The sequence below is a fragment of the Pipistrellus hanaki genome (assembly GCF_964339955.1).
Source record: "Pipistrellus hanaki genome assembly, chromosome: 16".
In the NCBI taxonomy this organism is placed as follows: Eukaryota; Metazoa; Chordata; class Mammalia; order Chiroptera; family Vespertilionidae; genus Pipistrellus; species Pipistrellus hanaki.
The window spans coordinates 3,344,987-3,366,002 of NC_140518.1; the positions used below are offsets into that span (position 1 = coordinate 3,344,987).

The 21,016-nt window shown below is 54.3% G+C and overlaps 2 protein-coding genes across 5 annotated transcripts in view; both read left to right on the forward strand.

Moving 5' to 3' along the window:
* The window catches only part of LOC311611644 (polymeric immunoglobulin receptor-like), a 38,963-nt gene extending 26,652 nt beyond the window's left edge, over positions 1-12,311 (forward strand). For both annotated transcript variants that reach the window (XM_084863980.1, XM_084863981.1), the window contains 4 exons: positions 6,200-6,529; positions 8,404-8,733; positions 9,983-10,040; positions 11,622-12,311. In XM_084863980.1, the coding sequence (XP_084720106.1) occupies positions 6,200-6,529; positions 8,404-8,733; positions 9,983-10,040; positions 11,622-11,769 (866 nt within the window). In that variant the 3' untranslated portion in view covers positions 11,770-12,311. The remainder of the gene's footprint in view (positions 1-6,199; positions 6,530-8,403; positions 8,734-9,982; positions 10,041-11,621) is intronic.
* On the forward strand, positions 11,693-20,907 carry LOC311611659 (protein CD300H-like). 3 transcript variants are annotated; one of them, XM_084864026.1, is made up of 5 exons: positions 11,693-11,799; positions 14,982-15,140; positions 16,671-17,027; positions 18,206-18,303; positions 19,812-20,907. In XM_084864026.1, exons 1-4 carry the CDS (start codon positions 11,775-11,777, stop codon positions 18,262-18,264), a joined length of 600 nt encoding a protein of 199 aa, XP_084720152.1. In that variant the 5' UTR covers positions 11,693-11,774; the 3' UTR covers positions 18,265-18,303; positions 19,812-20,907. The 3 variants fall into 3 exon arrangements, with proteins under 3 accessions (XP_084720152.1, XP_084720153.1, XP_084720154.1); XM_084864027.1 differs by lacking the exon at positions 18,206-18,303; XM_084864028.1 differs by lacking the exon at positions 14,982-15,140 and having other exon boundaries at positions 11,708-11,799.
* The last annotated feature ends 109 nt before the right edge of the window (positions 20,908-21,016 follow it).

A 21,016-nucleotide genomic window follows, 5' to 3' on the forward strand; every position in this document is an offset into this window, starting at 1 on the left:
CAGGTCTGGCTTCTCCAGTGCTGGCTGTTGATGCTCTGGTTCTGGCTGCTGCTTCTCTGGGACCTGGCCATTGCTGCTCCGGGCTTGGCTGCCACTGCCTTGTGCCTGGCCACTCTAGGCCTGGCCGCCACTGTTCCAACATTCTGTCCTTTTTTTTTTTTTTTTTTTTTAAACGCATTTATGTTGCAATGTTAGCTGGTGAGTTGAGTTCTGACTTAGTCTTTGATTTTTCAAGATCTTCTTTGTATTCTTTCTTAAGTAATTTTACTATCTTTTGCTCTCACTTGATTTCTTCACATTGAGAACTTCTTTGGTTTCTTCCTCCTTGTCCTGGGAGCTCAGCAGGTTGGCCTGTGGCACCCCTTTGTTCTCCGTGGGCTCCTGCGCTGCTTCAGCCTGTTGCCGGGGTCGGCGCCACCCAGGAAGCAGCCCCCGGCCTTGGCTCCGTTGCCCGTGCTCAGCGGTCGAAGGCTCAGGGGCACCCTCCCCTGGGGGCCCCGTCGCCCGGCTCCTTGCTGGTGCCCGGCTGGCCGGTGTCCTGCAGGGGCTCCTGCTCCTCTTCACGTTCCTCCAGTCTGGAGCTTTTTTCTCTCCTTCCCGCTAGGGGAGTCTAGGATCAGAGTCAACAGACTGTCCTCTGAGCGCAGTGTGAGCGACTCCGGGGGCTCCACTTTTCGCAGCTCCCCCAGGACTCCACCTCACAGCCCCGTCTCCCTCTGCTTGAGCCTGGGTCCCCAGGGATTGGCCTAGAACTGGAGTTCAGGGCGGTCGGGAGTGGGGCTTAGCACCGCCGGAGATTTTGTTTCTTCCCGTCAGGGCAATACCGCATCAGAGTCAACATTCTGTCCTCTGCATGCATTGTGTGCGTCTGCGCGCAGTGTGCGCGACTCTGGGGGCTCCGCTTTTCTCCACTCCCCTGGGATTCCACCTCACAGCCCTGTCTCCCCCTGCCTGAGCCTGGGTCCCCAGGGTCTGGCCTAGGACTGGGGTTCAGAGCAGTTGAAACTGGGGCCCAACACGGCCGGGGCTCCTGTTTCCTTCCCTCCAGGGCAATACCGCATTAGAGTCAACATTCCTTCCCTTGCTAGCAATGTGCCCGACTCCGGTGGCTCGGCCTTTCGCTGCGCTCCCAGGACTCCACCTCACAGCCCCGTCTCCCTCTGCTTGAGCTTGGGTCCCCAGGGATTGGCCTAGTTCAGAGCAGTCTGGACTGAGGCTCAGCGCCGCTGGAGGCTTTGTTTCTTCCGGCTAGGGTAATCCAGCATCAGAGTCAACATTCAGTCCTCTGTGCGCAATGTACGCGCGACTCCGGGGGCCCTGCTTTTCGCTGCTCCCCTGGGATTCCGCCTCACAGCCCCGTCTCCCCCTGCTGGAGCCTGGGTCCCCAGGGTCTGGCCCATAACTGGGGCTCAGTGCTGCCGGTTTGGGGGTTCAGCCCAGGCTGGGGGTTTTATTTCCTTCCTGCTAGGGAACGCTAAGCAGCACACAGCCCTCTCCTCTCTGGCTGCGACCTCTCCGTGCGCGTGTGCGTGTGTGCAGGCGAGTAGCATGTCTCCGTACCTTAGGCTTTTTTTCAGCTCCTCTGATTTTCCTTCTGGTTTTCTCTTTCCTTCTTGTTGTAGAATTTTCAGCCAGTCGACTACCTGTAGCTCTGGGCAATGTCCACTCTACATTTTAGTTGTATTCCATTGAAATTGTTGTGTGCTGCTGCGGTTAGATGTCTATCCGAGCAGCCATCGTGGATCCTCCTCCAAGACTCCTTTCTCCAATTTTTTTTCTAAACATTCTTTTACTGATTTCAGAGAGGAAGGGAGAGAGAGAGACAGATAGAAACATCAGTCATGAGAGAGAATCATTGATCGGCTGCCTCCTATACCTTCTCCCAGCCCCCCTCCAGCCTACTCCTCCCCTCCCCAGGGATGGAGCCCACAACTCGGCCATGTGCCCTTGAGTCTAAAGCATGTTCTTAATGATTTTAGAGAGAGAGGAAGGGAGAAGGAGAGAGAGAGATAGAAACATCAATGACGAGAGAGAACCACTGATGGGATGCCTCCTCCATGCCCCCTTCTGGGGATGGAGCCCACAAGTTGGACATGTGCTCTGGCTGGGAATCAAATCAGCAACCTTTTGGTGTTTGGAACGACACTCAACCAACTGAGCCACACCGACCAGGGCCGAACTGCTTTTAATAAGACTATGAAGCAGTTTTTAAATGCAAGAATCAAAGCCAGATGTAAGAGCCGATGAGGACTTTTGCTCACATTATGGATTACTCACTCATTAATCAACAAAGAACTATGGAGGCCCCCTCATATCCAGCACCAATTTAGGGAACACAGGGGGACAGGAGGGTGAACAGAGTAATCAAGCTGTCTGTCTGCCCTCCAATCAAGAGATGGTTAATGTAGCAAATAGAGCTAAGTAATTAACTGATGGATTTATTTTACGACTTTCTGAGAACTGTGATGAGTAAGAGATAATCCTTGTGTTTGTCCGCTCGGGCTGCCATCACAAAGCAGCGTCAGCTTAAACAACTTTCTCACGTTCTGGAGGCTGAAGTCCACGTCAAGGTGTCGGCAGGGTTGGTTCCTCCCCAGGCCTCGGTCCTTGGCTTGTAGATGGCCATCTTCTCCCTGTGTCTTCCCATGGTTTCCCCTTGTGTGTGTCTGTGTCCCAGTCTCTTCTTATAATTTCCTCCCAGAAGAGCAAGCCAAGGTGAGAAGAGTAAGGAATCAGAAGAGAGAGTGGGGGGGGCCTGTGGGTGCCACTGTCAGCCTGGGATCCCACACTCTGGGCACAGGGTACGCTGGGAAGAGGGGTCCTGGGCGGTCGCTCACTTCTGTCACTCTGTCCCTCCCGCAGGTTCCAGCTCAGCAGCACCCACGTGCTGCTCCTGGTCTTCCTGAAGGTGCCCCTGCTCCTGAGCGTGCTCGGTGCCGTCCTGTGGGTGAAGTGGACTCAGCGGAGCTCGGGGGAGAGGCAGAGTCAGCCCCGCCCTGAGAACCAGTAGCTCCCATGTTCATCGGTGTCGTGTCTGAAAGTAAGAAACTCCAATGGAAGGAAGATTGTCTAATTGTGAAATGACGGTGGACAGCAGGAACAAGGGAACTGCTTTATTTCTCGGTTGGCACAATTTCATCACGGTGTTGTTTTTCTGTTTCCCAAGGACTCACGGGTGCTGTATTTCATAAGTTCTTGTGCATCTGAGAGTGTTTGTTGCCAACAGCAACGATCCTGGGTAGAGAATCCCCAGAGGATCCTGTCTTTTCTGGGAACGGGTAGATTTCCCTTCCCGGCCCCTGGGAGGCCGCACTGTGGTGACATCGGAAACCAGCCTCTTCCCTTCATATTCGCAACTTACTCCCTCTGATCCGGGGTCTTCCCTGATCGGAGCCCACGCGGTCTATCTTTGTCCTGGAAGCTCTGTAGCTTCAGAAGGTTCTAGGTGTGGGTCATTAGGAACCCCACCCCCTCCACTGGGACACTGTGTGGGTTTTCAGTTGCAGATGGAAGGGTTTCTTTATTTCAAAGACATTTTAAATTCCATTCCATCATTTCTACTTGTGGCTTATTTTTCTCCTCCTTAGGGAGCAGTTGTGGAATGTCCTTCCTCTGTCTCCTGCTGTGTCTGCCTCTCCAAACATGTTTATAGCATGTGCATTAAAATGCCACAGTTGGGCCCTGGCAGGTGTGGCTCCGTGGGCTGGACTTTGCCCATGCACCAAAAGGTTGCTGGTTCGATGCACAGACAAAGCCCAGACCGTTTCACATACAGGAATTTATCCCACAGGCATATTCACAAATGCGTATCAAGCCACACGTGCAAAGACATTCATTGAGGAATTGCATGTAGTCACAAAGAGCTGAAAACAACTCAAGTGCCCATCAAGATGGAAAGAATGAAACAAATCGCGATATGCAGACAGCATGTAAACTATGCAGCCATTTAAAGCAAAGGTCTACAGGCTGCTGTAGCCGGTTTGGCTCAGTGGATAGAGCGTGGGCCTGCAGACGGAAGGGTCCTGGGTTCAATTCCAGTCAAGGGCACATGCCTGAATTGTGGGCTTGATCCCCAGTAGGGGATGTGCAGGAGGCAGCCGATCAATGATTCTCATCATTGATGTTTCTATCTCTCTCTATCCCTTTCCCTTCCTCTCTGAAATTAATAAAAAATATATATATTTAAAAGTCTATAGGCATTGATATGGGGTGATTTTGAAAATACAGTAAGTTAAAATCGGCAAGCCACAGACAACACCCAGAGGAGGGGAAAGAACACACACACACACACACACACACACACACACACACAGAATTTCTTCAAAGGACACACAGACACACAGGATAACCTATCGCCAACTGCACCCAGACCGGATGAGCTGGGAAGGAGGGAGCGAGTCTGAATCCCGAATCACTCAGATGAACTGCCACAGAGGGCGTTGGTCCTGAGGTCTCAGGGAACCCCGGCTGCTCACGTGGGTTGGGAGTTGCAGGGCTTCTCATAGATGCTCTTGGGGCTCAAGATGGGATCAAGCCTTTCTGGGCACATTTTTCCTCCGCACAGCTCATCGCCTCAGTCCATTGGCCTTAGAGACCACGGGGATGGCCCCAGGTTTAGCTCATGGGCAGAAGGAAGCCTCTTCTGTGGGAGCCAGTTCCTGCCAAGGCTCCCCTGGCACCTCTGGTGCCCTGGTGTCCCAGCTCTTCCTGAAATCTCATCATGAGCCATTGACACATCTGGGCTCAGAGACGCTCTCTTCCTAAGACCTTCTAGAACAGACTCTCCTGGGAGATCTGGGTGTGAACAAGTGTATGTGCTGGGCTCTGCTCCTGCCCACCCTCGGACAGCCAGCATCAGCTCACAGCGCACTTATGGCCGGGAGGGAACACACTCACAGTGCCCCCACCACACCTGGAACCCGGGAGGCCTGGGTAGCTGCCAAGTGCAGCACCTTCCTCTTCTCATGGGACCTGGAGAAGGATCCTGAGAAGGAGCTATCCCATCACAGAAACTTAAAAACTTGTCCAAAGCTGACCCCCAGCTACCCTGGACCTGAGGCAGCCCTGGGCCCCTTCACCTTTCTATGGCCCACAGCCAGAAACCCAAGCAAGGGCATTGGGGAAAGCAAACAGGACAAAATGAGGCTGAAGCAAAAGACCACTTCTTCCTCATAATGTCTCCAAGGCCCTGAGCGCTGCGTCCCCCACAAAGGGCACTCCCAGCGGGAGTCGGTCACTCCCCCACCCCGAGCTCTGGGCTCTTCCCCGGGGCCGCTGCTTGCCCTGCAGCTGTGCCTGCAGCCACCTTCTCAGCTCCTCACACACACACTCCAGATGGAACCCTGGCCAGGCCTGGATGCTTTGCCTCTCCCAAAACATTGGAGACACAGCAGTCACTTACTCGTAAATGACAACACTACCTGTCTCCTACCTAATGAAATGAGGAAGTGACAGAAGGTACAAATTTAAGGGAAGTAGGTGAGAGAAACAAAACACAACGACTTAGACAAATGGAGGGCAGTGAGCACCTGGCTCCCCTCAGGAGGGCACTGTCATTTGGCGGTGACCAGGGAGGGAGCCCACAGGCAGGACCATGTGGCTGCTCCCACCCCTGCTCCTCCTCATCGTCCCAGGTGAGTGGGGCCGGGGTCTCAGGAGCTGGGGTGACGAGGCTGGCAGGAAGCCAGAGGGTCTGTCCCGGGGGGCAGGACACGTCAGGGCCCTGTCAGCATCCAGGCCCCTTTGGGTGAATTGGAAACCGAGGCACTGCTCCCTCACAGGGGCTCTGTAGGTGCAGGAAAGAAACAGAAACCCAGCAAACACAAGGGCCCCTCCGGCCAGTGTCTCTAAGCCGGGCTGCGCTATGGACAGAGATGGACAGATTGTGGCGAATCCTACTCTGGGTCTTTCAGGAACACAGATGCTCGGGCTCCAGCCCAGACCCACCCCGTCATGGCGGGGGTCAGGGCCTGGGTGGTTCCAAAGCCTGGCAGGTGGTGGGGCTTGCAGCTGGAGCTGGGAAGCCTCCAGGAAAGCACTCAGGTCCAGGGAGGGACGGGCAGCAAGGCCAGGGTGGGCAGGCCCGCTGGACCGTGGGTCCAGCCACTCATCCACCTGCTCACAGTGCAGATGGCTGTAGCCCTGGTCTCAGGGTGGAGACGAGGGGGTAATATGACAGGTACATGGATTTGTTTTCCAGGCTCATCAGTTGACATCTCGGGTCCAGAAGCAGTGACAGGTCTGGAGCGAGGATTGCTGACTGTGCAGTGTCACTATGACCCAGGGTCGGAGGCCTACAGGAAGTGGTGGTGTCGAGGGGCTGATTCCGGCAGCTGCAAGACCCTTGTTATAACCAATGGATCAGCGTTTGAGGTGAAGGAGCGTGTGTCCATCAGGGACGATCAGACAAACCGCACGGTCACTGTGACCATGAAGGAGCTCAGGCGAGAAGATACAGACACTTACTGGTGTGGGATCGAGAGAAGTGGACGTGACCCTGCGGTCCGTGTTAGAGTGACCGTTGACCCAGGTAAGAGCACGTGCATGTGTGTCTGTGTCCTTTCAGGGCCTGCTCTGCCCTGGTCCCTGAGGTCCCTCTCCAGTGACTGAAGGTCCCTCACTCAGATGAATTTCCACAGAGGGCGTTGGTCCTGAAGTCTCGGGGAACCCCGGCTACTCACGTGGGTTGGGAGGTGCAGGGCTTCTCTTAGATGCTCTTGGGGCTCAAGATGGGATCAAGCCTTTCTGGGCACATTTTTCCTCCTCACAGGTCATCGCCTCAGTCCATTGGCCTTAGAGACCACGGGGATGGCCCCAGGTTTAGCTCATGGGCAGAAGGAAGCCTCTTCTGTGGGAGCCAGTTCCTGCCAAGGCTCCCCTGGCACCTCTGGTGCCCTGGTGTCCCTGCTCTTCCTGAAATCCCATCATGAGCCATTGACACATCTGGGCTCAGAGACGCTCTCTTCCTAAGACCTTCTAGAACAGACGCTCCTGGGAGATCCGGGTGTGAACAAGTGTATGTGCTGGGCTCTGCTCCTGCCCACCCTCGGACAGCCAGCACCAGCTCACAGCGCACTTATGGCCGGGAGGGAACACACTCACAGTGCCGCCACCACACCTGGAACCCGGGAGGCCTGGGTAGCTGCCAAGAGCAGCACCTTCCTCTTCTCATGGGACCTGGAGAAGGATCCTGAGAAGGAGCTACGCCATCACAGAAACTTAAAAACTTGTCCAAAGCTGACCCCCAGCTGCCCTGGACCTGAGGCAGCCCTGGGCCCCTTCACCTTTCTATGGCCCACAGCCAGAAACCCAAGCAAGGGCATTGGGGAAAGCAAACAGGACAAAATGAGGCTGAAGCAAAAGACCACTTCTTCCTCATAATGTCTCCAAGGCCCTGAGTGCTGTGTCCTCCACAAAGGGCACTCCCAGCACAAGTCGGTCACTCCCCCACCCCGAGCTCTGGGCTCTTCCCCGGGGCCGCTGCTTGCCCTGCAGCTGTGCCTGCAGCCACCTTCTCAGCTCCTCACACACACACTCCAGATGGAACCCTGGCCAGGCCTGGATGCTTTGCCTCTCCCAAAACATTGGAGACACAGCAGTCACTTACTCGTAAATGACAACACTACCTGTCTCCTACCTAATGAAATGAGGAAGTTACAGAAGGTACAAATTTAAGGGAAGTAGGTGAGAGAAACAAAACACAACGACTTAGACAAATGGAGGGCAGTGAGCACCTGGCTCCCCTCAGGAGGGCACTGGCATTTGGCGGTGACCAGGGAGGGAGCCCACAGGCAGGACCATGTGGCTGCTCCCACCCCTGCTCCTCCTCATCGTCCCAGGTGAGTGGGGCCGGGGTCTCAGGAGCTGGGGTGATGAGGCTGGCAGGAAGCCAGAGGGTATGTCCTGGGGGGCGGGACACGTCAGGGCCCTGTCAGCATCCAGGCCCCTTTGGGTGAATTGGAAACCGAGGCACTGCTCCCTCACAGGGACTCTGTAGGTGCAGGAAAGAAACAGAAACCCAGCAAACACAAGGGCCCCTCCGGCCAGTGTCTCTAAGCCGGGCTGCGCTATGGACAGAGATGGACAGATTGTGGCGAATCCTACTCTGGGTCTTTCAGGAACACAGATGCTCGGGCTCCAGCCCAGACCCACCCCGTCATGGCGGGGGTCAGGGCCTGGGTGGTTCCAAAGCCTGGCAGGTGGTGGGGCTTGCAGCTGGAGCTGGGAAGCCTCCAGGAAAGCACTCAGGTCCAGGGAGGGACGGGCAGCAAGGCCAGGGTGGGCAGGCCTGCTGGACTGTGGGTCCAGCCACTCATCCACCTGCTCACAGTGCAGATGGCTGTAGCCCTGGTCTCAGGGTGGAGACGAGGGGGTAATATGACAGGTACATGGATTGTTTTCCAGGCTCATCAGTTGACATCTCGGGTCCAGAAGCAGTGACAGGTCTGGAGCGAGGATTGCTGACTGTGCAGTGTCACTATGACCCAGGGTCGGAGGCCTACAGGAAGTGGTGGTGTCGAGGGGCTGATTCCGGCAGCTGCAAGACCCTTGTTATAACCAATGGATCAGCGTTTGAGGTGAAGGAGCGTGTGTCCATCAGGGACGATCAGACAAACCGCACGGTCACTGTGACCATGAAGGAGCTCAGGCGAGAAGATACAGACACTTACTGGTGTGGGATCGAGAGAAGTGGACGTGACCCTGCGGTCCGTGTTAGAGTGACCGTTGACCCAGGTAAGAGCACGTGCATGTGTGTCTGTGTCCTTTCAGGGCCTGCTCTGCCCTGGTCCCTGAGGTCCCTCTCCAGTGACTGAACTCACTCAGATGAACTTCCACCGAGGGGATTGGTCCTGAGGTCTCAGAGAACCCCGGCTGCTCACATGGGTTGGGCGGTGCAGGGCTTCTCTTAGATGCTCTTGGGGCTCAAGATGGGATCAAGCCTTTCTGGGCACATTTTTCCTCCTCACAGGTCATCGCCTCAGTCCATTGGCCTTAGAGACCACGGGGATGGCCCCAGGTTTAGCTCATGGGCAGAAGGAAGCCTCTTCTGTGGGAGCCAGTTCCTGCCAAGGCTCCCCTGGCACCTCTGGTGCCCTGGTGTCCCTGCTCTTCCTGGAGTTTGGGGCCTGGGCTCCTAGCTGATGTTCCCACTCCTTGTTCATATGTGATCTCAGCGGGAAGGAGGCCCAGCATGGGTGGGGTGCTGTGGTTCACTCCTGAGGTCTGGCTTCCACAGACAAACAGTTGCATTCTGGGTGCCTGAAATCCCATCATGAGCCATTGACACATCTGTGCTCAGAGACGCTCTCTTCCTAAAACCTTCTAGAACAGACGCTCCTGGGAGTTCCGGGTGTGAACAAGTGTATGTGTTGGGCTCTGCTCCTGCCCACTCTCAGACAGCCAGCATCAGCTCACAGCGCACTTATGGCCGGGAGGGAACACACTCACAGTGCCGCCACCACACCTGGAACCCGGGAGGCCTGGATAGCTGCCAAGTGCAGCATCTTCCTCTTCTCACGGGACCTCGAGAACGATCCTGAGAAAGAGCTACCCCATCACAGAAACTTAAAAACTTGTCCAAAGCTGACCCCCAGCTGCCCTGGACCTGAGGCAGCCCTAAGCCCCTTCACCCTTCCAGGGCCTGCTCAATGTCTTCTTGGACCTGTGCCCAGACTCGACTGCCTCTGAAGCTCTGAGGCTTCGAGTAGCCAAGGTGATATGAGTGGTCCAGCAGGAGACCCCATCCCAAGGCTCCCTTCCAGGCCCTACAGGCGAGGGCAGCCCACATTTCTCCCCAGCTCCAAGTTACATGCAGGACTGCGTGGGGGGTGGGGTGGGGGGGGGGGTTGGAAGGGAGGAGGAGGAAAGGAAGTGTGTGGGGGGATTAGCAGGAGAGTGGAATGTAATCTGTTCTGTATGACACGCAACAACTACAGTGCTGACCTCCACCACCACCTCACCTCCACTGTGAACACATTCACAGATTCCCCAGAACACACCACTGGCTCCCCGACTGTGACCAGCCACCACTCCGACGGCAGGTAAGTCAGCTTGGACGGTGATGTTCCTTCTGGCTCATTTGTCCCCAACTTCTCTCACACAGACATGGGGCATCCCCCCGGAGCTCAGAGCGTGGGAGATGGACGAGCAGGCGTTCAGGGCAGAGGGCATGGCCAGGATGTGTGGGCACGGGTTTCATGGGGCCACAAGCCCTTTGGTCCAAATTCTGGGAGAACAGGAAGGGCCTGGGGAAGTCCTTTTCCCCCGGTTACTCTTTTGTCAACAGCAGTGATCCTGATAGGCCCTCCTGTCTCTAGAGCCCCTGGCAGGTCACAGAGGACGTTCCTGTGTGTTATTCTGTTCATGTGTTGACATTGCCCGTGACCACCTCAGGGGGAGGGAACAGGCAGATGGACATACACGTTCCTATTTTACAAAAGAAGAAACTAAGCCAGGCTCATGTTTCCCAGCTCCGCAGTCACAAGAGCTTTCTGGAAGCTGAGAGGCCTCTTTCGTTTCTCCCTTCCCCCTCCTTGGCTCTATCGCTTTGCCTTTACATCTGCTGTATCTTCTGCTGCTGGGCCTTCCCACAGTCTCTATGGGACATCCCGTCCTTCCAACCCAGGGGGGCCTTTGCCCTCTCCCATTTGTTCTCTGCTTAGAGAGTTGCTTTCTACCAAACTACTTACTTACTTACTTTTTAAAGCAGGTTCTTAATGATTTTAGAGAGAGAGAGAGGAAGGGAGAAGGAGAGAGAGATAGAAGCATCAATGATGAGAGAGAGCCACTGATGGGATGCCTCCTCCATGCCCCCTTCTGGGGATGGAGCCCTCAAGTTGGACATGTGCTCTGGCTGGGAATCAAATCAGCAACCTTTTGGTGTTTGGAACGACACTCAACCAACTGAGCCACACCGACCAGGGCCGAACTGCTTTTAATAAGACTATGAAGCAGTTTTTAAATGCAAGAATCAAAGCCAGATGTAAGAGCCGATGAGGACTTTTGCACACATTATAGATAACTCACTCATTAATCAACAAAGAACTATGATGGCCCCCTCATATCCAGCACCAATTTAGGGAACACAGGGGGACAGGAGGGTGAACAGAGTAATCAAGCTGTCTGTCTGCCCTCCAATCAAGAGATGGTTAATGTAGCAAATAGAGCTAAGTAATTAACTGATGGATTTATTTTACGACTTTCTGTGAATTGTGATGAGTAAGAGATAATCCTTATATATATCAGCTCGGGTGCCATCACAAAGCAGCGTCAGCTTAAACAACTTTCTCACGTTCTGGAGTCCAGAAGTCTCAGTAAAGGTGTCGGCAGGGTTGGTTCCTCTCGAGGCCTTGGTCCTTGGCTTGTAGACGGCTGTCTTCTCCCTGTGTCTTCCCATGGTTTCCCCTTGTGTGTGTCTGTGTCCCAGTCTCTTCTTATAAGAACCCCAGGCATTTCCTCCCAGAAGAGCAAGCCAAGGTGAGAAGAGTAAGGAATCAGAAGAGAGAGTGGGGGGACCGGTGGGTGCCACTGTCAGCCTGGGATCCCACACTCTGGGCACAGGGTATGCTGGGAAGAGGGGTTCTGGGCGGTCGCTCGCTTCTGTCACTTTGTCCCTCCCGCAGGTTCCAGCTCAGCAGCACCCACGTGCTGCTCCTGGTCTTCCTGAAGGTGCCCCTGCTCCTGAGCGTGCTCGGTGCCGTCCTGTGGGTGAAGTGGACTCAGCGAAGCTCGGGGGAGAGGCAGAGTCAGCCCCGCCCTGAGAACCAGTAGCTCCCATGTTCATCGGTGTCGTGTCTGAAAGTAAGAAACTCCAATGGAAGGAAGATTGCCTAATTGTGAAATGACGGTGGACAGCAGGAACAAGGGAACTGCTTTATTTCTCGGTTGGCACAATTTCATCACGGTGTTGTTTTTCTGTTTCCCAAGGGCTCACGGGTGCTGTATTTCATAAGTTCTTGTGCATCTGAGAGTGTTTGTTGCCAACAGCAACGATCCTGGGTAGAGAATCCCCAGAGGATCCTGTCTTTTTGGGAACGTGTAGATTTCCCTTCCCGGCCCCTGGGAGGCCGCACTGTGGTGACATCGGAAACCAGCCTCTTCCCTTCATATTCGCAACTTACTCCCTCTGATCCGGGGTCTTCCCTGATCGGCCCAAGCGATTCTATCTTTGTCCTGGAAGGTCTGTAGCTTCAGAAGGTTCTAGGTGTGGGTCATTAGGAACCCCACCCCCTCCACTGGGACACTGTGTGGGTTTTCAGTTGCAGATGGAAGGGTTTCTTTATTTCAGAGTCATTTTAAATTCCATTCGATCATTTCTACTTGTGGCTTATTTTTCTCCTCCTTAGGGAGCATTTGTGGAATGTCCTTCCTCTGTCTCCTGCTGTGTCTGCCTCTCCAAACATGTTTATAGCATGTGCATTAAAATGCCACTGTTGGGCCCTGGCAGGTGTGGCTCCGTGGGCTGGACTTTGCCTGTGCACCAAAAGGTTGCTGGTTCGATGCACAGACAAAGCCCAGACCGTTTCACATACAGGAATTTATCCCACAGGCATATTCACAAATGCGTATCAAGCCACAAGTGCAAAGACATTCATTGAGGAACTGCATATAGTCACAAAGAGCTGAAAACAACTCAAGTGCCCATCAAGAGGGAAAGAATGAAACAAATTGCGATATACAGACAGCATGTAAAGTATGCAGCCATTGAAAGCAAAGGTCTACAGGTATCCATAGCCAGTTTGGCTCAGTGGATAGAGCGTGGGCCTGCAGACGGAAGGGTCCTGGGTTCAATTCCAGTCAAGGGCACATGCCTGAATTGTGGGCTTGATCCCCAGTAGGGGATGTGCAGGAGGTAGCCGATCAATGATTCTCATCATTGATGTTTCTATCTCTCTCTCTCCCTTTCCCTTCCTCTCTGAAATTAATAAAAATATATACATATATTTAAAAGTCAATAGGCATTGATATGGGGTGATTTTGAAAATACAGTAAATTAAAATCGGCAAGCCACAGACAACACCCTGAGAAGGGGGAAGACCACACACACACACACACACACACACAAACACACACACACAGAATTTCTTCAAATGACACACAGACACACAGGATAACCTACCGCCAAACTGTACCCAGACCGGGTGAGCTGGGAAGGAGGGAGCAAGTCTGAATCCTGAATTGAGAGCAATCACGTGACTCACGGAGGGTCACAGCTGAAAACTTTCAGCAGCATCTCACAAATCACTTTTGGGGGCATCCTTTCCTTTGAAGGTCACACAGAAAAGAAAGTAAGTTTACATAAGATGTCACAAAAAGTGACAGAATATGGCCTGGGCCCTTGCAGTTGGTTGGGTGTCATCCTGTGCACCAAAAGGTTGCTGGTTTGATTCCCGATCAAGGTACACGCCCGGGATGCGGGTTTGTTCCCCGGTTGGGGCACATACAGAGGCAGCCGATCGGTGCTTCTCTCTCTCCCAGTCAAGGAAAACACAACAAGACAGAATATGGATGTGAACTTTTGCACCTTTTCATGTTCTGAAGCCCTAAGGTTTACATTTGGCGGGGGTGGGAGGACGGAGGGGAAAGTCCACTAAGTAAACTGAAGCCAGTGGCCTGAAGCAGCCTCTGCTTCTAGCCCACCTCCTTCTCCCTGGCTCTGCAGCAAAGTGAGATTGCTCAACCCGTGGTGCGGAAAGCCACTCTACACGGGAGGGGCAGGTGCAAGTGTACACACGAGAGCACACACAAAACCACAGAGAACATGAAGCTTCCTCAGCAAAAAAAAAAAAAAAAAAGAAGAAGAAGAAGAAGAAGAAGAAGAAGAAGAAGAAGAAGAAGAAGAAGAAGAAGAAGAAGAAGAAGAAGAAGAAGAAGAAGAAGAAGAAGAAGAAGAGGAAGAAGAACAAGAAGAACAAGAAGAGGAAGAAGGAGCAAGGACTTTTATTTTTACTGAGATGCCCCATCGAGAGAAGTTGTTTGGCAACGGAATCCCCGATCGGCAGAGCGTTCTCCGACAGGAACCTAAGCTCTCGGTAGAGCATTGCCCACTGTGTCTGCCTTACACGTCCCCGTGGCTGCCTCGCAGAATTGGGTGTCTTCCTGGCCAGGTATCCCGGGGCTGCCCTCCCACTTACAGAAACCTCTGTACCCAGGAGACGCTTCGCCTCCCATTCCACCACACAGGCTCATGGGGAGGCCTGAGGCTGGTTTCCCAAGTTCTCCTGGAAGCCAGAGCCATGGAGACGGGTCAGGAGCACGTGACCAAGACGAATCCCCTCAAGGCTTCTGGGGTCTGAGGAGGGCAGACAAGACCCCCACATGGACCCCTCCTCACCGTCTGACCCCCCAGAGGCAGGGCCTGCTTTCTCAGGGCACAGCGCCATGCACTCCGGGCCCTGCACGTAGAGGGGCCTCGCGCTTGGTGTAACTCTCATAGCCGCCATTCGAAATTCGTAATATTCCAGAACAAGGGCCTAGGGTAGGGGTGTCGAACTCAATCAGAGAAGGGGCCAAAATCTAAAATCCAGCCTAAATCGCAGGCCGAATGGTTTACTGAACAGTCATAAACTGACAATGTCATAAACTGACAGCGGAGTGCAGTGATGACAGCGCGGTGCGGGCCACATTGCAAGGCCTGGCGGGCTGGATTTGGCCCGCGGGCCTTGTGTTTGACACATGTGGCCTAGGGCATGCCCATTTGCATGGGGCCCTGTACGAAGCTGGCCTTGCCTGGACCGCAGGAGACTGCTTGTCTCGGCCACAGGAAATGAGCCAGCCCTCTGGGCAGGGCTTGCTTGGGAAACGGGATGGAAATGGACCCAGGCTGCTGGGGTGGGCCTGCGGGCTGGGGCTGAGTGGTGGGAGGGGTGCTCTCACGTTTGGGGAGAGAAAGGGGAACTGCAAGTTCAGATTCAGCCCTAAGTTTCTCCATGTGATGCCGCGCTCCCTCCGCAGCTGCATTGTCTGATCTGCTCTGAGAACAGAAACAAGCAGAGACGGGTGGAGAGGAGCAGAGGAGGGGACGGGGGAGCAGACCCTGGGTGAGGAGCCTTCAGCCCCCCCACCAGGTGGAGCCAGAGAGGCCAGCCCGAGGGACGGAGCCATGAGCCTGCCATGGGCCCTGCTGCTTCTCTGTGTCCCAGGTGAGCAGGGCTGGGCCAGACTCGGGGAAACCTGCTCTGGCAGGTCAGGGTGAGCCGAGGGTGGTGATGGGAAGGGAATGCAACAAAAACACCAGCCAAAAGGGACGGGCTATGATTATAAAGACCCCAGTGCACCCTACTTCCTCCCTGGGACAGGAAGAGGATTAGGTGGGAAATGCTCTCCGCGCTGTGAGCACAGTCGGAGCCCCAAGGAAGTCTAGGCATCTTAATCATTAGAACTATCATTGCTGCCGAAACCGGTTTGGCTCAGTGGATAGAGCGTCAGCCTGCGTGCGGACTGAAAGATCCCAGGTTCGATTCCGTTCAAGGGCATGTACCTTGGTTGTTGTGGGCACATCCCCAGTAGGGGGTATGCAGGAGGCAGCTGGTCGATGATTCTCTCTCATCGATGTTTCTAACTATCTATCCCTCTCCCTTCCTCTCTGTAAAAAATCAATAAAATATATTTAAAAAAAAAAAAAAAAAGAACTATCATTGCTAAGGTCAGGAAGCTGCCAGAGAGGAGAGGGAGGGGGGCGGAGAGCTGGGACTATTGGGCTGAGTGTGAGTTACCTGGCATGGGCAGAGCGGACAGCAGCGGTTCCTTGCGGTGAGACGAACCCTTAGGTGTGTCCAGAGTTCGTGTGACTCTCCAGGCAGGAAGCAGGGATTGAAGGGGCCTGGGGTCTCCTCACTGGGAACTGGAGCTTTCAGAGAGACTGGAGAAGAAGGAGCAATGCCACAGTCTTAGAGGTGGCCAAGGACCTGAAGCTAAGGCCCAGGGCATGGCAAGGCTGGCAGGGGCTGCCGAGGAGGAGGGGAGGGAAGGAACCACTGGTGGGCCATCGATGTGGGAGCAAGGAGTCCCTACAGACACTCGGTGATGGCAAGTGTGGCTGCAGGCGTCTGTCCCAGGAGAGAAATCCAAGTCTAAATGGCCTTGAATCATGGCCAAGAAGAGCCCCTTCTTACATGGCCTCCCTATACCCTGGCCAGCGCTCAGCTCCTGTGCGATTCAGACCTCTGAGCAGGAGGCCCTACCTGCACAAGCAGGGATTATCAACTCGGGGTCCACAGTGAGCACTGGAGACACAGCCAGAAGCTGAAGGCTTCCTCTTAGTCCCCAAAACTGGGCTTTATCTAAAATTTCCTGGTTCCCATTCTTATTTTATGTTTTCTAGTTCATCCGTCCATCCATCCATCCATCCCTTTATTCAGATCACGCTTAGTAGCTTTATTCAATTCTAAGTATTGGATGGGACCCAGAACCTGTCTAGGACCACCAAAGTCTTCCTCTTTCCCCCCCCCCCCCATGTTGTGAGTTGGTTGAACTCACAAGGCTGGTCATGGCCTCTTGGGTCTCAGAATCCCACAGCAGGAGTCTCCTTCAATGTCCGCCTGTGTCTGCCTATGCCTTGCTGGTGCCTGCCCCCGCCTTCAGGCCTCCGGGTGACTTCCAAAGGACCCGACACCCAGGACCCCTCTGGCCCAGGCTCTTCCAGGGGGAGACAGATGGATTGTGTTTTCTAGGCTCTTGGTCTCTGAGCTGCCCCCGTAATGTGACGGGCACCGTGGGCGGATCGCTGAGCGTGCAGTGTCGGTACAAGAAGGAGTATGAGGTCTTCGACAAATACTGGTGCCGACAGCCGTGCTTGCCTCTGTTCTCTGAGACCGTAACAACCAATGCCTCCAGGAGAGAGGTGAGGAGTGGCCGTGTGTCCATCCTGGACCATCCTGGCAACCTCACCTTCACCGTGACCTTGAAGAACCTCACTGCAGACGATGCAGGAAAATACAGGTGTGGGATTTCCACGTTCCTGATGGAAGAGGGGCTTCCTGGCTTTTTGCCTGAACCCTTTTTCCAGGTTCAAGTGTTTGTTTCCCCAGGTAAGGCCCTCCTTCCTCTGGGACCAGGGTGAGGGGTCTGAGGGAATCTCTGCAGAGCATCCCAGGAAATTCCGACTCAGGAGAGGGAACGGGGCCAGGTGTTTGTGCACCAGAGATTCAGGACCAAGTGCGTTGTGTGCATGGACTGCATGTGAGTGTGTGAGTGTGTGAGTGTGTGAAAGCGTGAGGGTGTGTGTGAGGAAAATGTGTGAAAAGCGGGTCAGTCGGAGTGCCAGTGTGTGTGTTGGGTGTGTGAGAGGGTGAGTGTGGGTGCGTCACATCCAAGTTTCCTGCCCCCACCCCAGGTCCTGACAATGTCTGTGGGTTGAGGTGGGAGGACCCTGTGTTTTCGCATCCGTCAGGACTGAGGGCCTCATGCTGCCTTCCTGACTTCCCAGGGTGGAGTGTGTGCGTATAGGGTGGAGGTCACTCCCAAGGGACCCCCTCACACTGTCTGTTGGCTTGAGCTCTCAGGGTTAAGAGCTCCCTATAACCCTAGGGCCCAGGGCCTCGCCCAGGGTCCAGACAGGAACCTGGAGATGGTCTAAGGTCAGGGATGGCCCAGACCGCCAACCTCATCCCTCTGACGGGGGAGCCCTGTGCCAGAAATCCAAGGCCAGCCCCAACTCTAGCCCTGGCCTCTCTAGCTGGGTGGGCTGAGGGGGCTGGGGGCCCCCACTTTCCAGAGTACAGATTCCATGTCTTTGGTGCTGGTAGCATTTTCCATCAGCTGTGTGAGGCATCCCCATTTTCAAACTTCCCTGAATCAACCTCTATAGTCTTCTGCCAGGGGGTGGGGGGTTGATAAGTGGGTGCATTGGCTGGGGATGAGTAGAACCTGAGGTCTAACTCTTGACCTGACCTTCAAGCACTCCCGTTTTCAGGAAGATGTGGAATGCCTAACTGCTTAATGGCAGAAGGCAACGCATCCCTCGTCCTGATTATGGTGTTCACCTGGCTAAGAGCACATTGGGATGGGCTTGGAGAGGGACACTCCTCTGCTGCTCAGGCCTGGGGCTGACCATGGTGAGAGGATGGTCTGAGATCATCTGTTCAGCCCCTTCCCTGAGTTCCCTCTGCTTTGTGAAGTTAGGACCGTGCAGGTGAGAGGTGCCTACGTGGGGCGAGTCCTGGGCGGGGCCCTGGGCCCCGTTCCTCACCCTCCACCTCCCCCACAGCCTCCAGCAGCAAGAGCTCTGCAAGGATGCCTGGACCTCCCAGCCGAGACCCAGGATAAGGCGCCTGTGTCCCCGTGCCTGCTACCATCTTCCCGAGGGTAGGGCTTCCCAGATACAGGTCTCCTCAATAGGCCACTCACTCAGCAAATATTTCATTTACGTCTTATGTGCCGGGAACTGATGCAAATGCTGGGGGTAAGGCTGTGCTCTCAGGGAAGTTTCTTTCAAATGGGCAGATTTAAACAATGACCAAATGGATGAGATAGGTAGGCAGGCAGGAAGATATATATATATATATATATATATATATATATATATATAGATAGATAGATAGATAGATAGATAGATAGATAAGTGTAGGATAGATGCACACACATAGAGTAAATGCCATTAATGATCGTTGCTCTGGAGAAAAATTAAGCAGGCAGGTATTGAAGGACAGGTTATGTGATGTCTGCGGGGAAGTTGATCGGGCATGATGAGATCTCAATGAAAACAAGTAGCAGAGAGACTTATATTGGGTTTCCTCACAATCAGATCCCGAGACAAGAATTTAGTGAGTACAGAGAGGTGATCCTAGGAGGTCTAGTGAGGGAGCGGGAAGGAGGGAAAGACAGATGAGGTGCCCGTTGCTGAGAGGGCTCCCTCCCCTGGGCCCCTCAGAGAGGCTGAGCAGGACATTCCTCAGAGCCGGCCCACGGAGCAGTGAGGAAGCCGGGGTGGGGATCCACATACAGCTGTCCCTCCTGGCGGGGGCAGATGGCCGGTTTGCTAGCTTTATACAGAGTGATGAGTGAAGGCCTCTCAACTAGTGACATCTGAGCAGAGACCTGAAGGAAGTGCGAGAGTCAACCAAGAAAGCCTCTGGAGTAGGACTGGTCCAGGCAGGTCACTCCTGGGGCCTGAATCCTGGGGGCATTTCTGGCCCGCTCTGCCCAGCAAGCCATGCCCACTCCTACGGTGAGAGAATCCTCAGGCAAGAAGGGGCAGGGGCTTGAGGTGAGAAGACATTGACGGGACCAAAACTGTCCACAGTTACCAGAAGCTCAAGTGGGCAAACAGAGGGTACCAACAGGGGCTGCTACATTTGTGAGGAGCTGGAACGGGCAGTGGACTGGGACCAGGAGGTGAGGGGATGGGCAAAGTCACTCCTTGGGGGCGAGTCATTAGTGATTTAAGCAACTATCTGCTCCCATGATTGGATTCAAGGGTGAGCCAGGAGTTGCATTTACGTGTGGGGTGGTTATAAGGGGACATTCATCCTTAAAGTTGGTCCCAGTAAGAGCTGGGGCCCTGTGAGTGTTGATGGCTGAGGGCTTTCTGGGCACCAGGGTCTGCCCAGGATCCAGCCTCTGTCTTCCCTCCGCTTCTCATACCATGTCCTCAGGCACCTGCTGTGTACTGACCTCCAAGTTCCTCACTTCATTCTTGAACTAAATGAGGGACAAGTGTTTGTGGTCTTTAGAATGAGCTGTCTGACCCTGGCACCACCCAGGTTTGACACTGATATTGAGTTTTGAGGCCACAGGAATTGAGTGCAAAGGAAGGTGGGGAAGAGGCGGAGCCTGGCCCTCCATTTGACTGCTGTCCACTGTCCCTCCCACAGGTCTCTGTTCAGCAGTATCCATTTCCTGCTCCTCATATTCCTGAAAATACCCCTGTTTCTGAGCATGCTCAGTGCTGTCCTCTGGGTGAACAGGCCTCAGCGAGCAACTTCTGAGGAAACACAGTATGACTAAGAAAACCTGCCACTGCCCCGCCCGGCGATGTCCTGTCCAGAGACACAGCCACTCGGACTAGAGAAGACAGAACCTCATCCCTGAACCTTACATCCCTTTCCAGCTTATCGCCAGACACTTAAACTTTTCAATGAATATATCACCTACACAAACGTGTGTATAGGAACAGTTGAAGGATTAAAATAAACAACTGTGTGCCCACCATTCAGCCTAAGAAATCAAATATCACTGAAACATTTAAAGCCCCCACCCACTTCTCCCTGCCCTCAAGCCCCTCCTTCTCCTGCTGCCAGAGTCAACCACTCTCTGGATTAGTTTGTGCCAATCATTTCTATTACCCAACCTCATGGGTAAGAAGGAAGAGCATGCTTGTGGCGGTTCTTAAAGCCACCAGGAGATGGCGCCAGAGGCAATTTGCAGAGCTTCATGATGGACCTCTGCGTGGACTTAGAAATAATTCTCCTCCACCAAATCCAGACCATTGAATCCTGCTGGCCTTTCCCCCAGGCTGGTCCACTCCTGCCCCATCGAGCAGCCTGAGCTATCATAGCAGGGACCCACTGTCTCCATTGGGGCCATCAGGTCAGGGGGCCAGGGGCCAGGGCTCAAGATACCACCAGGGGTCTGGTGCCCAGTGGGCAGCTCAGACTGGAGTAGACTGGACCTAGGGGAGGGCATGGAGCCAGGCGCCAGAGACAAAGTCACACCCCATTCCGGTCCAAGCTTCAGATTTCTTGAGAAGCAGCACCACTTGGCTCTTCTGATTTCTGACTCCCTGGGAGAGGCAGGGAGACCCAGGCCCTCAGGAAACACATTCGCTAGCTTGGAACTTCAGGTGGTGACAGTGTCAGCACTTCCTGTTCCCCAGGAACAAGGGAGCTGTGTCTAAAGGACTAACCATGACCAGCGCCAGGAAGCGTCGAAGGAAGGGCAGCAGTGGGAGGAGAAACAGGGAGACAGAGGTACAGGGCGAAGAGAGGTGGGTGGGAAGTGGGGAGGGGTGGCGGGGCCCATCTTACAGAGTCCAGGGGGAATCTACAGTTGGGCCCTGGCCTGGCATACCATGAACAGC

What these genes read in the sequence shown, in the direction of transcription:
- LOC311611659 (XM_084864026.1), top strand. Translation starts at nt 11,775, where the DNA reads ATGTTCATCGGTGTCGTGTCTGAAA. An exon ending in CATCGGTGTCGTGTCTGAAA is followed by an intron (nt 11,800 to 14,981) that starts GTAAGAAACTCC and finishes CTCTGAGAACAG; the next exon opens with AAACAAGCAGAGACGGGTGG. An exon ending in TCAAGTGTTTGTTTCCCCAG is followed by an intron (nt 17,028 to 18,205) that starts GTAAGGCCCTCC and finishes CCTCCCCCACAG; the next exon opens with CCTCCAGCAGCAAGAGCTCT.